Source organism: Elephantulus edwardii, unplaced genomic scaffold (genome assembly GCF_000299155.1).
Source record: "Elephantulus edwardii isolate Elephantulus edwardi_28Jun2011 unplaced genomic scaffold, EleEdw1.0 scaffold00148, whole genome shotgun sequence".
NCBI classification, from domain to species: domain Eukaryota; kingdom Metazoa; phylum Chordata; class Mammalia; order Macroscelidea; family Macroscelididae; genus Elephantulus; species Elephantulus edwardii.
The window spans coordinates 4,096,429-4,110,364 of record NW_006399898.1 but is presented as its reverse complement, the minus strand read 5'-3'; the positions used below and the strand labels follow the sequence as shown (position 1 = coordinate 4,110,364).

Genomic DNA, 13,936 nt, shown 5'->3' with positions numbered 1-13,936 from the left:
TGACTGAGACGGTGCACTGTGGTGTCTCTGTGACAGCAGCACTGGGTGACTGAGACAGTGCATTGTGGTGTGTCTGTGTGACAGGAGCACTGGGTGACTGAGACGGTGCATGTGGTATCTGTGACAACCGCACTGGATGACTGAGATAGACTCTTGAATACATATTCACAGGTGTGATGGGCACTATGAAAATAGTCCCGAGTATCAACTGCTGAGGAAGCAGCCTTTTCCACAGAGAACCCTCCTCGGAACAGGCTGTCCTTGTCACACCCCACTCACCACCCACACTACTCACACCAGAAACAGGTGACTACACCCCTGGACCCTCAGTGCAGCCAGCCAGGTGCCTGGTACCTCCCCAGAGTGTGACCCTGAGTACACGAAGGGCTCCACTTTCCCCTAGGGACCTATTGCCCAATTCCTGTTCCTGTGACAGGTGGGGAAATGTCTCTGCCCTGTTGTGTTTCCGTGATTTCTCATCCAAAATAAAAATAACCACTGAAGGCAAGCCTGGCATCTGCTCGGCCTCTCCACTGGGGTGGAGGGTGCCGCCAACACGGGAGCCCTGAGTGAGCCCCTCGGGGGACGCCAGGCAGGTGGTAATCCCAGCTAAGCTGCACAGCCTGGTCTGTTTCATGAGAAGCCAGCAGCCAACGGGGAACAAAGTCTGCCGTCGAGGGATCGCGTTTACGGCAAATGTTTACTCTCCCATCACCACACCCGATAATTTTTGTTTTAATTTCATGCATGTATTTACCATAGATTTTTCAAGAGTAAAACATTTAAAAGCCAAAACAATAACATCATAAGCCTGGAAATGACGTCCCCCTGTGGCTCAGTAATACCAGGGAGAAAGCTCAGAAGGACCATGCAAGGAGGAGTGGAAACAGGAATCACAGGGAAAGAGCTGAAAGAGTGCTGTTACACCGTGGGGATTAGAATTAGTTTCCTAAAACAAAATGTGTACAAAACAACTATGAGATATCACCTCACCCCAGTAAGAATAGCAAAATTTAACAGAACATCAAACAACAAATGCTGGCAAGGTTGCAGAGGAACTGGAATTCTTATTCACTGTTGGTGGGAATGTAAAATGATGCAAGCACTATGGAAGGCGGTGTGGCGCTTTCTCAAAAAGTTGGAAATAGAAATACCATTTGACCCAGCAATTCCACTACTGGGAATATATCCTAGAGGAACCATAACTTCCACCCTAGCAAATATATGCACACCCATGTGTATCGCAGCTTTGTTCACAACAGCAATGAGTTGGAAACAACCCAAGTGCCCATCAACAAATGAACGGATAGAGAAGCTCTCATGTAGTCACTGGAATAGTCAATGGAATATTATGCTGCACTGAAAAACAAGGAACTCATGAAATATTATTCAAAATGGGTGACCTTGGAGGACATTATGCTGAATGAAATATCTCAGTCACAAAAGGACAAATATTGAATAGTGCCACTGCTGTAAAATGGGACTGACATCAGGGTTGAGGGGAGACTGAGAAAGAGGTGATAAATAATGTATACTGCATTGAAACAGAAGAGGAAGAGAACTGTTTACAAAGGATATATAATTAGGTATTATTGTAAAGACAGGAGTCCTCAATGAAGGCTGCATAGTGGAGTGGACTTGGGGGGGACGGATTGTATAACAATGCAAAAATTTTTCTTTTACTTTTCAAAGAGAAGAGTGAACTGAGGTGGGTGTGGGCAGGGAGAAAAGTGCAACAATGAATGAATGGAAATCCAAAGTCTCTGTAAACTTTCATTATAATTACTAAAAACATTAAACACTATAATGTGTATGAGTTGTTAACTGGAAAACCAATTTACCCTGTATACTGTCAGTATATACTGTAGCACAATGAAAAGTTAAAAACAAAACAAACAAAAAAAAATCAATGCTCTAACGTCTCAGGTCAGAAGAGAACTTGGGGGTCTAGAATTCCCTCGTCTCAATCCTACTTTGAGGACAAGATCTTGAGCCAACCTATCTATGTACTTTCTAGTGTTACTCAGGTGGGAATCCCAGCTGCTGGCAGCGTGGCATGGGATGCCTTCTTAAAAGACCCTGGATAGAAGAAATTCTAATTCAGCTCTACCTGAGTCCAGTTAGGAGTCCTGGTGTGTCAGTGGTCAAGATAAGCTTCATAGAGCAGCATTTGTCCAAGGACAAAACCCAGAAAGCAAGAAGGGCAGGACAGGAGGATGCTGGAAAGAAGGAGGGAGTGGGCAGTGTACGGACATTGGTGCGTATTGTAAGGAAGGTCGGAAAATAAAATGTGTATGAACGGTTAAATGGAAAACCAAATTTGCTTTTCTAAACTCCCACTCAAATCACAATTTTTTAAAAATTAATTAAAACCCCCCACATCAACAGAAGCACATAAGCTTTATGAAGGCTCTCTCCTGGCTACAGTGTAATTCCAGCGTCAGGAGGAGGCAAACAGGTGGTGGGGATTGGCTAGCTGTCTGCCGGGTGAAACTCTCTGCTTCCTCATCTGTAAAATGGGCTGACAAAACCCTCTGGTAGAGTTCTGGCTTGAACAGCGTGGTAACGGGAGGCAGAAGGGTGGAGGTTAGAGAGCCCATACGCACACTGGCCGACGGGTCTCATCATTATGATTCCTGGTGGCCAGAGCCTCGGGTACATGAGGGATTATTATCAAAAAGGTTGGCAGTGTGAACCCACCAACTCTGCGGGGGAAAGGCGAAGCAGTGTGCCCTTGTCAAGATGAGCATGTGAAGGTTCCGTGGCGTGATGGCTAGCTCTCCGGACTCCGTAAAGATGAACAGCCTCGGAAAGCCAGCAGAGGGCTGTGTGGGCCACAGCCGACTCAGGGCAGGGGATGTGTTTGTTGGGGGTTATTACAGGGGGTGCTCGTAGCCAGGAACAGGCGTGTCACATCAGCTCTGACTCTTGACAACCCCATGTGTGCACAAAGCTGACCTGCTCCAAAGGGGTGTCAAGACGGTGACAGCTGGGAAGATGCCAGGCCTTTCTTCCCAGGGCCTCTGAGCATGTGCGACTCATGTGAAGGCATGTCCACTTGCCCCAGGATGTCCTCAGGCTGTGCCCCAGCCGCCGCCACCTCCTTCTGACCCCAGAGCTAGCGGGAGACCTCATTCACCCCCAGGATGACCTCGGCTATCTCCCAGCCCAGCTGTCCCCCAGCCGCCACCTCCTCCTGCCGCACCTGCTCTGGCCGTACCTTCCTGCTTCTGGAACTCCTCCTCAGAGATGCTGCTGTCTTTGTGGGAGAGGTTGGTCATGAGCTGTTTGTTCTCCTCCTGCAGCTGGGCGATCTGGGAGAGCAGGTCCTGCGCCTCCCCTCGCCACACGTCCTCCACCAGCTCCAGTTCCTGAGAAGGTGAGACACGGCTTGGTGACTACCTGCCCCTCGCCGCTGTCCACCCCTCTCCCCCCGAGGAGACCCAGGCCCCTACAGACGGGGCACAACCTGCCCGGATGATGCCTCTGTGAGAAAGAGAAGGCCGTTGAGTGCAGTTATCTGCATGTATGTCATTCCGGCCAGGCCTGCTTAGGACTGACCCACAAGGGGCTGCAAGGCAAACACCAGACCTCTCAGCTACTCGGCAGGTGGACAGTCCCGGCCACCCTCATGCCCCCGATCACTGGACCAAAACAAAACCGAACATTCAAACCTGCTGCCGTAAAGTCCCTTCTGACTCCCACCAACCCTGCAGGCCAGAGAAGAGCTGCCCCAGAGGATCTCAAAGCTGTGTGTTCTTCACGGAGCAGCCGGTGGGCGCACACGGCGGGTGTTCTGGCTAGCAGGAGAGCGTCTGAATCACTGTGCTCCCAGGACTCCTGTGAGACACCCCCCCCGCCTCCACCAAAGAACCCCCAGCTTCTCCACGGGGAATGATGAGGCCGTGGGTCTCTGTCAAGGTGTGCAGCCTGGGGAACACTATGAGGCAGTTCGTCTGGCCTGCAGGGCCGCCGTGAGCTGGAATGTGCCCGGTGGCAGCGGGTACCAGGAAAAAGACCGACAAGAGCAAGTGCTGGCGAGAAAACGGAGACACTGGAACCGGCCACGGGTGGGAAGGGAAGCTGACGGTGAGGCCACTTCAGACAACAGCCTGCTGGGTCCTCAAAAAGTCAAACACAGACCCACCATGTGACGCCGCAGTTCTGGGCCCAGGTATTTACCGAGAGAGACAGAGATTCCCAGACGTGTGTACACGAGCAGTGACAGCGGTACTGTGCAAAATAAGCCCAATGAGGGGAAACCCAATCACCCAGCAAGTGAAGACTGGTTACATCCTACAGTGGAGGAAGATTCGGCTGTAAAAACAAATTAAGTGTAACACACACTAGACCACTAGACACGGGACAAACTGGGAAACGTTATGCTCAGTGAAAGAAGATCCCAGGCCACGTGCTTCAGGAGCCCATTTATGCAAACATGTCTAGAAGAGGTAAATGCAGAGAAAAAGATCCGGGTTGGGAGGGAATGGGGGTACGGAGAGCTGGGGGTGATCACTGAAGGGTCAATGAAGACGCTGTAGAGCTGGTGGTGGGGACGGCTCCACAGCGCAGTTCAAAACTGCTCTGTGATATACCGTCGAGTCACAACAAGCTCACAGCTGAGCTTCCAGCACATCTTCAGAGACAGGACGTCACCTGGGAGGAGACCGCCCAGCTTCCTCCCACACAGCAGCTGGGGGATTCAAACTGGGTGCCTTTAGATTAGCAGTGAGACTCCTTATCACTAAGCCACTACCGCTCCCCTGGTTTAAATATATACGTACATACATAAACAACAATAACATCAACATAGAGAGCGATCAGTCGGCCTAGTGGACAGAAAGCGATGCTACCAAGCCAAAGGTGGGTGACTTTTAATCCGTGGCCCTCAGGCCTGTTTCTCATTGGTTTTGTTCATACAGTCTTCTAGGTCGTATGTCCTGGCTTGTCACTTGCTGTAAAGCGGTAACTTGTGGTTGCTGTGAAGCTGAACACTGACATTGATGTGTCAAACGCGTTAATGGTTACCCATGGTGGACAGTGTTTGGTGGAGCTCCCCGATTAAAACAAGCTTGGGCTAAAGTGAGCTTCACTTCCCCTTAATGTCAATGCCCCTGTTCAGCATGAAGTAGCCAGAGATTTTGTGCCCCTATTCCCATATGGGAAACCTACAAATAAAAAAGGCAATCAATTTGGGAAAAACAAAAAAAAAAAAACAAAACAAGCTTCGAAGCAGGAGTGGCATCCACTTCCGAAACAACTTGCCTTCGGAAACTCTACGAACCTGGAAAGAGGATGAAAGTCACACAAATGTTGAGGACTTCCCTTCATAGGGTCACTGTGAGTTGCCTAGACTCCACGGCACTTAACAACAGCAACAACAATGTATATAAACACTATATAGATAGATATAAATATATTTAGTTCTATATATATATTTATATATATAGTTGTTATATATATTTATAATTATATATAGATATGTAGTTATATATACAAAGTTAAAGAAATGTAACTAAACTGACTCACAGCCGACCCTCCAGTGGGTTTTCAAAGGCTGTAAGTCATGCAGGCAGAAACTGTCCATCTCTCTCCTGCAGAGCAGCTGGTGGGTTTGAACTGACTGTCTGTGGGCTGGCAGCACAGCTCGCCACTCCCCGGGTGACCAGAGCTCCTTACACATTCACACTGGACTGTCCGCACGCAAAAGCTGGACTGTGAATAAAGAGAACCGAAGGCAAACTGATCCATGTGAACGGGGGTCGTGGCAAAGACCACTGAGAGCACTGCAGACTAGCAGCTAGACGGACACTGTGGTTGCAATGAGGGGCTCACCTACAAGGATCCTGAGATGGTCCAGGATCAGATGGGGTTTTGTTCTGCTGGACATGGGAGTCACGTTAAGTAGAAATCCACTGGAAGGCACTGAACAACATGAATTGCACAGTTTTAAATTGCATCATGACAGATGACGAAGGGATTGAGACTGTTGACAGCTTCAGTTTGCTTGGCTCTACAATCAATGCTCTTGGTACCAGATGAATTGGGGTGGGAAAGTCTGCTTGCTGTCAGAGACCTCTCCAAAGTACTGAAGAGTAACGATGCCAGTCTGAAGACTAAGGTGTGCCTGATACAGGCCACGGTCTTTGTAATTACTTGCTATGTATCAAAGAGCTGGACAATGACTCGGGATGATAGAAAGAGAATTGAAACCTTTGAGTTGTGGTGCTGGAGAAGAGTACTGAGTATAACATCAACTGCTAGGAGAACAAACAGGTTTGTCCTGGAGAGGGTGAAGCCAGGCTGCTCCTTGGAGGCAAGGATTCTGAAGCTTCATCTGACATACTTCGGACATGTTGCAAGGAGGGACCAGTCCTTGGAGAGGGACATCATTCTTGGGAGGGTGGAGGGACAGAGAAAGAGAGGGAGACCCTCGACGAGATGGGTTGATTCAGTGAATGGGGTAATGAGAGTAGGTGTGTCAGAGGCAATGAGATTGGCACAGGATAGAGCAGGGTTTAGGGCTGTTGTACATAAGGTCGCTGTGAGTCGCTGGCAACTCAACGGGCACATAACAAGAACAACAACAACATATGAATTATATTCCATGCAACTACAAGTATTAAAACTGTTGCAACAGTTTGGTTACAAAAGAAAACAATTGTGAAGTCATGAACTCTTGGAAAACAGAATCACTGTGGCTCTGGAGGGTACAGTAGCTAAAAGGAGGGATGCTAGAACTTGTAGACTGGAGTTTGTCCCGTTTTCTCTGCTTACTGGATGTTGGCAGATCTCAGACATAATCTTCATTGTTGGCACGCAGGGGAGATGAGAAGAACCAGCTAGCAGGAAAGAGCTCTCGGAGGATGGCTGCGGGGATTAAACGGTTAATACGTGTAAAGCTGTCAGACCCAGGATGTGCTAAGGATATCCCCTGACCTCTTCCATCCGCTCACTGTCTCTCCTCTGATCTTTTAAATAAACTCCTAAGTCCCTCCCCCTCATCAGGAAGCCGCCTGCACTGCAGAAGTGATAGTAACAAAGCATCCAAGTAGCCAAGCAGCTGGTTCAAGGTCAAGGGGTAGGTGAAGGGCAGGGTCTGGGCAGCACTTGATGGTGGCAGATGTGAGCTCTGCGCAGATGTGGCCTGAGAGGTACCCTGCTCCTCCTGCCCACTGCTGGGGCGCGCGCGCACACACACACACATGAGGGCTCAGGGACTATCTGTCAGGTATGACCGACGGTGCGTCAGATATGACCGACGGTGCGTCAGGTATGACCGACCGACGGTGCGTCAGGTATGACCGACGGTGTGTCAGGTATGACCGACGGTGGCTGGCAGAATAATGGCCCCCGAAGCTGTCCTGGAGGGAAGGGCCGTCAGAATGCTCCTTTCACGTGAGGACGGCGACACTGGGTCAAACCACTTTGTGTAATCAGGAGGGACCAGTCCCCAAGAAGGACATCACGCTTGGTAAAAGAGGGGCCAGAGGAAAAGGTGAAGGCTGCAGCTGCGGGCTCAAGCACCATGGATGCTGGGCAGTGTTCTCTGGTCCCTGGGTCGCTAAGTTGGAGTGGACTCCACAGCACCTGACAACACTGCTGGCCTCTCCGTGAGCAGCCCCGTGCTTTCCTCACGGTACCACCAGGGCTCTCCCAGGACATCCCTGGGAACTAAAAAAAGGGCAGGGAAATGGATTCTTCCTGACAAACTTAGAAGGAACCCAATGCAGAGATGTAAGATAACACATCTGAGCTGTTTTGAGAGGGGCCCCCAGTGGCACAGTGGGTGAAGCACGAACCGAGAAGCCAGTGGTTTGAACCCACCAGCGGAAGATGTGGCAGCCTGCTTCCTTAAAGAGTTAGAGTCCTGGGGGCCGGGGACGGGGAGGTGGACTCTGCTGGGGCGCTGCTGAGAATGGACCGAAGGGCGTTAGGTGGTGGTGATTCTGAGACGCAGAAGTGGTGGACAGTTGTTACCCCAGCTGCAGGAAGTTCTGCTCAGATCTTCACTTCAGGCTCCCACCGGACTGCTGCGGATGCTGGTTCCTGCCTCTGAGTGGACAACGGAAGCCTTCATCCTTGTCTTCATCCGGTGACAAAGCTTCTTCAGGAAGCCAGTGCTGACTAACCGTGTCCTTTCCCTTCTCTGAACGCTAACAGCCCTCAGATCCCTCACCTTCGCCAACAAGGCCCAGCCTGGCATGCCACAACCCCGGCATCTCCTCACACCTCTGCCTCACGCTGCTTCAGCCCCACTGGCCCTCTCTGTGTTCCGTGAATACATCAAGCCCACACCTACCCCAGGGCCTTGGCACCTGCCCTGTCTTCTGCTTCCAATGCTCCTCTTACAGAGCCTTCAATGACTGAGTTCTTCCCTTCAATCCAAACGACCACTCAGCTGTCATCTCCTCCTGGAAGCCCTCCTAACCAGGAAGTACATCACCTACCAGGTACATCATCTACCAGGTCCACTCTGATCCATTTGATCTTACATATCTCCTTGTTTTTGTTATTTGGAACTCAGAATCATTAAAAGGTTGAGTCATGGTGGTGACTTCAATTCCAGGCTTGAAGGGTGGCTAAGGACCACAGTCTAGGGCACTCTAACAGTATCAGATCTGTAAGCCTGGTCTTTTTTTCTTGATTCTGAGTTCTATTCCACTTTTCTTAATTACTTGACAGCACTCTTCATAAACTGACATTTTTAAAACCTGAAAGAAAAATTATCTGAGAGGCTGGGCTCTATGAGGAAAAGTGTGGTGTCAGGATTGGAGGTAGATTCATCAACAATCTGTATTATGCAGACAACACAACCCTGCTTGCTGAAACTGAGGAGAACCTGAAGCACTTGCTGCGGAAGGTCAAGGACTGCAGCCTTCAATATAGACTGAAGCTCAATATCAAGAAGACAAAGATTCTCAACACTGGGCCAATTGGTAGCCTCATGATAGATGGTGAAAAGTTTGAGATTGTTAACAGCCTCAGTTTGTCTGGCTCCACAATCAATACTCTTAGTACCAGGAACCAGAAAATTAAAAGATGAATTGCATTGGGGAAAGTCTGCTGTCAGAGACCTCTCCAAAGTGCTGAAGAGCAATGATGTCAGTCTGGAGACTAAAGTGCTCCTGATGCAGGCCATAGTCTTTGCAATCACTTGCTATGCATCAGAGAGCTGAACAATGACTAGGGATGATAGAAGGAGAATTGATGCCTTTGAGCTGTGGTGCTGGAGAAGAGTACTGACTATACCATGGACTGCTAGGAGAACAAACAGGTTTGTCCTGGAGAGGGTGAAGCCAGGCAGCTCCTTGGAGGCAAGGATTCTGAAGCTTCATCTGACATACTTTTGACATGTTGCAAGGAGGGACCAGTCCTTGGAGAGGGACGTCATGCTTGGGAGAGTGAAGGGACAGTGCAGGAGAGGAAGACCCTCAATGAGATGGATTCAGTGACTGAGGCAATGGGGGTAGGTGTGTCAGTGACAATAGGATTGGCACAGGATAAAGAAGGGTTCAGGGCTGTTGTACATAGGGTCATTATGAGTTGCAGGCAACTTGATGGCACATAACAACAACAAAAGAAAAACTGATCGCTTCATGTAAGACTTGCACTGTCCCATATGGAACCCACAAACCATGAGCAACTATAGGTTTCAGACATGGGGGCTGATCTTAACAGAGATGTGTGGTAAGAAAAGAACATAAAAGATATCATTAGTATGAGACCAAAAGAATTGGATAATATCCAGCTGCCATTCCTGAACATTTTTATGAAAGATTCTACAAAGTAGCCCTATCAAAAGGGGAGAAATACAGAACAAAAATTTCAAATCATTATGAAATCCAGAATGTATTAGACATGGAAGCTGAGTAAAGCCCTCAAATTATCTTCCTGATATAACCTTTAAACCTTAAATAAAAAATATCCTCTGAAATTGCCTTAAAGCCCAACAATGTTGTTATTAGGTACCATTAAGGTGACTCTGACTCATAAGGACCTTAAGTACAAACTTGCCTGGTTCTACACTGTCCTCCTAATCTTCACGATAATTAAGCCAGGGAGTTCTGGTGGCCTAGTGGGTAAGGAGTTGCGCTGCCAACCCAAAAGCAGGCAGTTCAAATCCACCAGCTGCTCTAAGAGAGAAAGACAGGAAATCTCTTCCAGTGTGATTTACAGGCTCTGAAAACTCCCTGGAGGGTCAGCTATGAGTTGGTTCTGAGCCAGGAGAAATGAGAGAGACACTTATGCCTCTCTCACTGTGTCAATCCATGTTGTTCAAAGTCTTCTCCTTCTCTAAGCCTCCACCATTCCAAGCATGATGTCTTCTACGTAAGACGAAGTAACAGGTTTGCCTACTTGGTAAAAAATGTTAACTATATGATTTAAAATCAAGAAAGAAGGTATATATCAGGATTATATCCTTTCTTTATACCTATTCAATCCAGTCTGTACGCTGAGCAAATCATTCAAGAAGCTGGACTTTATGAAGACTGTGACATCAGAAGTAGAAGAAGATTCATCAACATTCCTTTATTATTATTAATTTTTTTTTATGTGTACCGTCAAATCAGATCTGACTGGCACAGGAGGAGATTGTCCCCTCCTTCTCCAGCAGAGCATCTGGTGGATTTGAACCATGGACCTCTGGGATTGTAGTGCAGCATCTTGCCACTAGGCCACCAGAGCTCCCTTAGATTCATCAACATTCTGAAGCGACACACTCTTGCTTGCTAAAAGTGAGGACTTAAAATGCTTATTGCAGAAGATCAATGACTACAGCCTTCCCTATGCATTACATGTCAACATGTCGAAGACATTAATCTTCATCACTGGGCCAACACACCACATCATGATAAATGGAGAAAAAGACTGAAAATGTCAATGATTTCATTTTACTTGGATTCACAATCAACCTCCTTGGTAACAGCAGTCAAGAAATCAAAAGATAGGGAGCTCTGGTGGCCTAGTGGCAAGAAGCTGCACTGTAGTCCCAGAGGCGCACGGTTTGAATCCACCAGATGCTCTGCTGGAGAAGGAGGGGCAATCTCCCCCTGTACCAGTCAGATCTGACTTGATGGTACATACAAAATAAAATAAAATTTTAAAAATAAATAAAAAAAAACAAATCAAAAGACATGTTGCACTGGGAAAATATGCTGCCCTTCCAAAGTGCCAAAGAGCCAGGATGTCAGTTTAAAGACTAAGGTACACCGGATCCAAGCTATGGTCTTTTCAATTAGTTGCTATGCATCTGAAAGTCGGACAGTGACTAAGAATGACAGGAGAAGAAGTGATGCCTTTGAGCAGTGGTACTGGAGAAGAGTACTGAATATCCCATGGACTGCCAAAGAACAAACAAGTCTGTCTTAGAGGAAGTACATTCAGGGTGCTCTGTGGAGGCAAGAATGGTGAAATTTTATCTCTCACTTATTATGGGCATGTCGTCAGGAGGGCGAGTTCTTGGAAAAAGTTATGCTCGGAAAGGTGGAGGGTCAGCAAAAGAGAAGACCCTCAACAAGACGGACTGTCGCAATGACTGTGGCAACGGGCTCGAGTATATCAGGGACCGTGAAGATGGAGCAAGAGAGGGCAAGCTTCAGCTCTGTTGTTCACATCACAGGGTCGCTGCGAATCGTAGTGAACTTGAAGGCACCCACAAAGGGAGGGAGCAGACATAATGTGAGGGTGGCCAAGTGTGACTTCTACCTGCTTCATAAAGGAGAACTGTCCCCTTCAATAATATCCACAGCACTGGACAGATGGTTACGTGCTCAGACATGCCACCCCACATGCATCTGCTCCTGTTTTCACCAACCACTGGGTCTGGATGTTTGTTGCAAGACTCACCGACTGTACTCACAGTTGTGGGGTTATTAGGGAAATATGTGGAATGTGGGAGAGGCAAAGACTATCACCCAAGGGAAGTCCCAGTTAAGTCCAACAATCTCAAACCAGATTAACAGCAAGTCACAATTCCTGGGGAGCTCTGGTGGCCTAGTGGCAAGAAGCTGCGCTGCACTACCAGAGGTATGCAGTTCGAATCCACCAGATGCTCTGCTGGAGAAGGAGGGGCAATCTCCTCCTGTACCAATCAGATCTGATTTGACAGTACACACACACCCACACACACACACTAACATTTTTTTAAAAAGGACACATTTCCTCAATTAGTACAAGCCCAGATTTCAGTTCAACAGCACAAATGCAAGAAACTTCTTGTTTCCTCAATCATACATCAAACTTTATCTCAGAGCAATTACCAAGTCAGCTTTTCCAGGTAAAACCTTTAACTGCGGCTACCTCTTCAAGGTTCCTCTAATAACACCTTGCCACAGTCTCATCACAGTAGTGCCACAGTCTCCACACACTCCCCACCACAATCACCAGAGAACTGTTCACAGCACTGTCTCCTATATTGGTCCCACAGCTGCAGATGATTTATAAGACCATGGGGAGGGGGAAATACTGTGTGTCTGCAGTTAATATAGCTGGAGGTCATGGGCTAGCTAACACAATAGCTAGAAAGGTCAATCTTCAAGGATTCTGATGTCCCAGCATCTCACCACCACCACCACCACAACAAAACAACAGTGTCTAACTTTGAGCATTATGTGCTTTTAAGGAAGATCTCTATGGGATCAAAAGAAAGATTAGATAGATCCCTTAGAGGAACTTTATGTTGGCAGCACAATTCCAAGAATGTAATTAATGCCACCAAATTGTAGGCTGGAAACGTTAAAGTCCTGTGTGTGTTGCTGTGTATATTCTCAATAACAATAACTTCTTTTTTTTTTAACATTGATCCCATGTTGAAATGGTAAAATTTTGGATATGCTGTGATCCATAACATGTATTGTTAAAACGAATCTCCCGTTTCTTTTTATTAATGAATTAACGCACTGCCATCAAGACCAGCCCATTCACAGTGTCCCTGCGGGACAGAGCAGAACTGTCCCCTAGGTTTTCCGAGATGAATCTTTATAGACTTTGGAGACTCAGATTGGTTCATCTTTCTCCCTCAGAGCATCTGGTGGGTTCCAACTGCCAGTCGTTGGGTTAGTACACAAATTCTTCAACTGCTGTACCACCAAACCACCTTATAGTTCTACTGGACAGGATGGTCCTTGAAGATCGGGTTCCTGAAAATGAAGACCTCCTGTGGCTTGGTCAAGGCTGCCTCCTCAGGGCCAGAGCAGTACCTGTCACATGGTAGACACTCAGTCAATACGTGTTGGCTGAACGGGTGAACTGCCCGTGCTGTTTACTTCCTTTCCCAAGTGCCCGCGCAGGCCTTGCTCTCACTCAGCTCTCTCTCAGTGCCTTCCCTGTCTTCCTGTCTCCTGCCTGTGATTTTATCACCCCTGTTACTTCCAGGGTCCTCGTCCACGGTGGCCATCAAAGACGGAGCACTACGGCAGAGCATGACAGCCTGAAACCTGAGGCTGAGGGGTCTGGGTAAACCTGAGTGCACACTTGGCTAGCATCATATTTGCTTTCTAGGAAAAAGGTCAAAGACACATTAAGATAATGTTCATGAAAATATGAAAAACCTATGCAGGGAAAAAACCAGAGAATCTGTTTCTCTCCCCCAGCATGATCTTCCTTTGCTCCCCACCTGTAAACCATCTTGAACTAAAGGGGGCTGGGGCTGGTCCAGTAGTTAAAGCACTTGGCTGCTGATCAAAACATCAGTGGTTCGAACCCACCAGTTTACTCCTTGGGAAGAAAATAAGCAACCTGCTGTCTTTTTTTTTTATTTTTAAAAGTTTTATTTAATAGTGACTTTAAGGAAAATTTACAGAAAGATTGGGGTTTCATTCATTCATTGTTGCACATTTTCCTTGGTTCCTCCTGACAACATGCTCAAAGTATTAAAAGGAAGCACTTCCACTAGAGATTTGTTTATTCTTTTTTTTAAATTTTTAAAAGTTTT

General features: G+C 47.5%; 1 protein-coding gene across 1 annotated transcript in view; it reads right to left on the bottom strand.

Annotated features, from left to right (window-relative positions):
• Positions 1–13,936, bottom strand: part of RILPL1 (Rab interacting lysosomal protein-like 1) — a 44,042-nt gene that overhangs the window by 26,107 nt on the left and 3,999 nt on the right. The window contains exon 2 of the mRNA XM_006894691.1: positions 3,221–3,371. Coding sequence (XP_006894753.1) covers positions 3,221–3,371 — 151 coding nt within the window. The remainder of the gene's footprint in view (positions 1–3,220; positions 3,372–13,936) is intronic.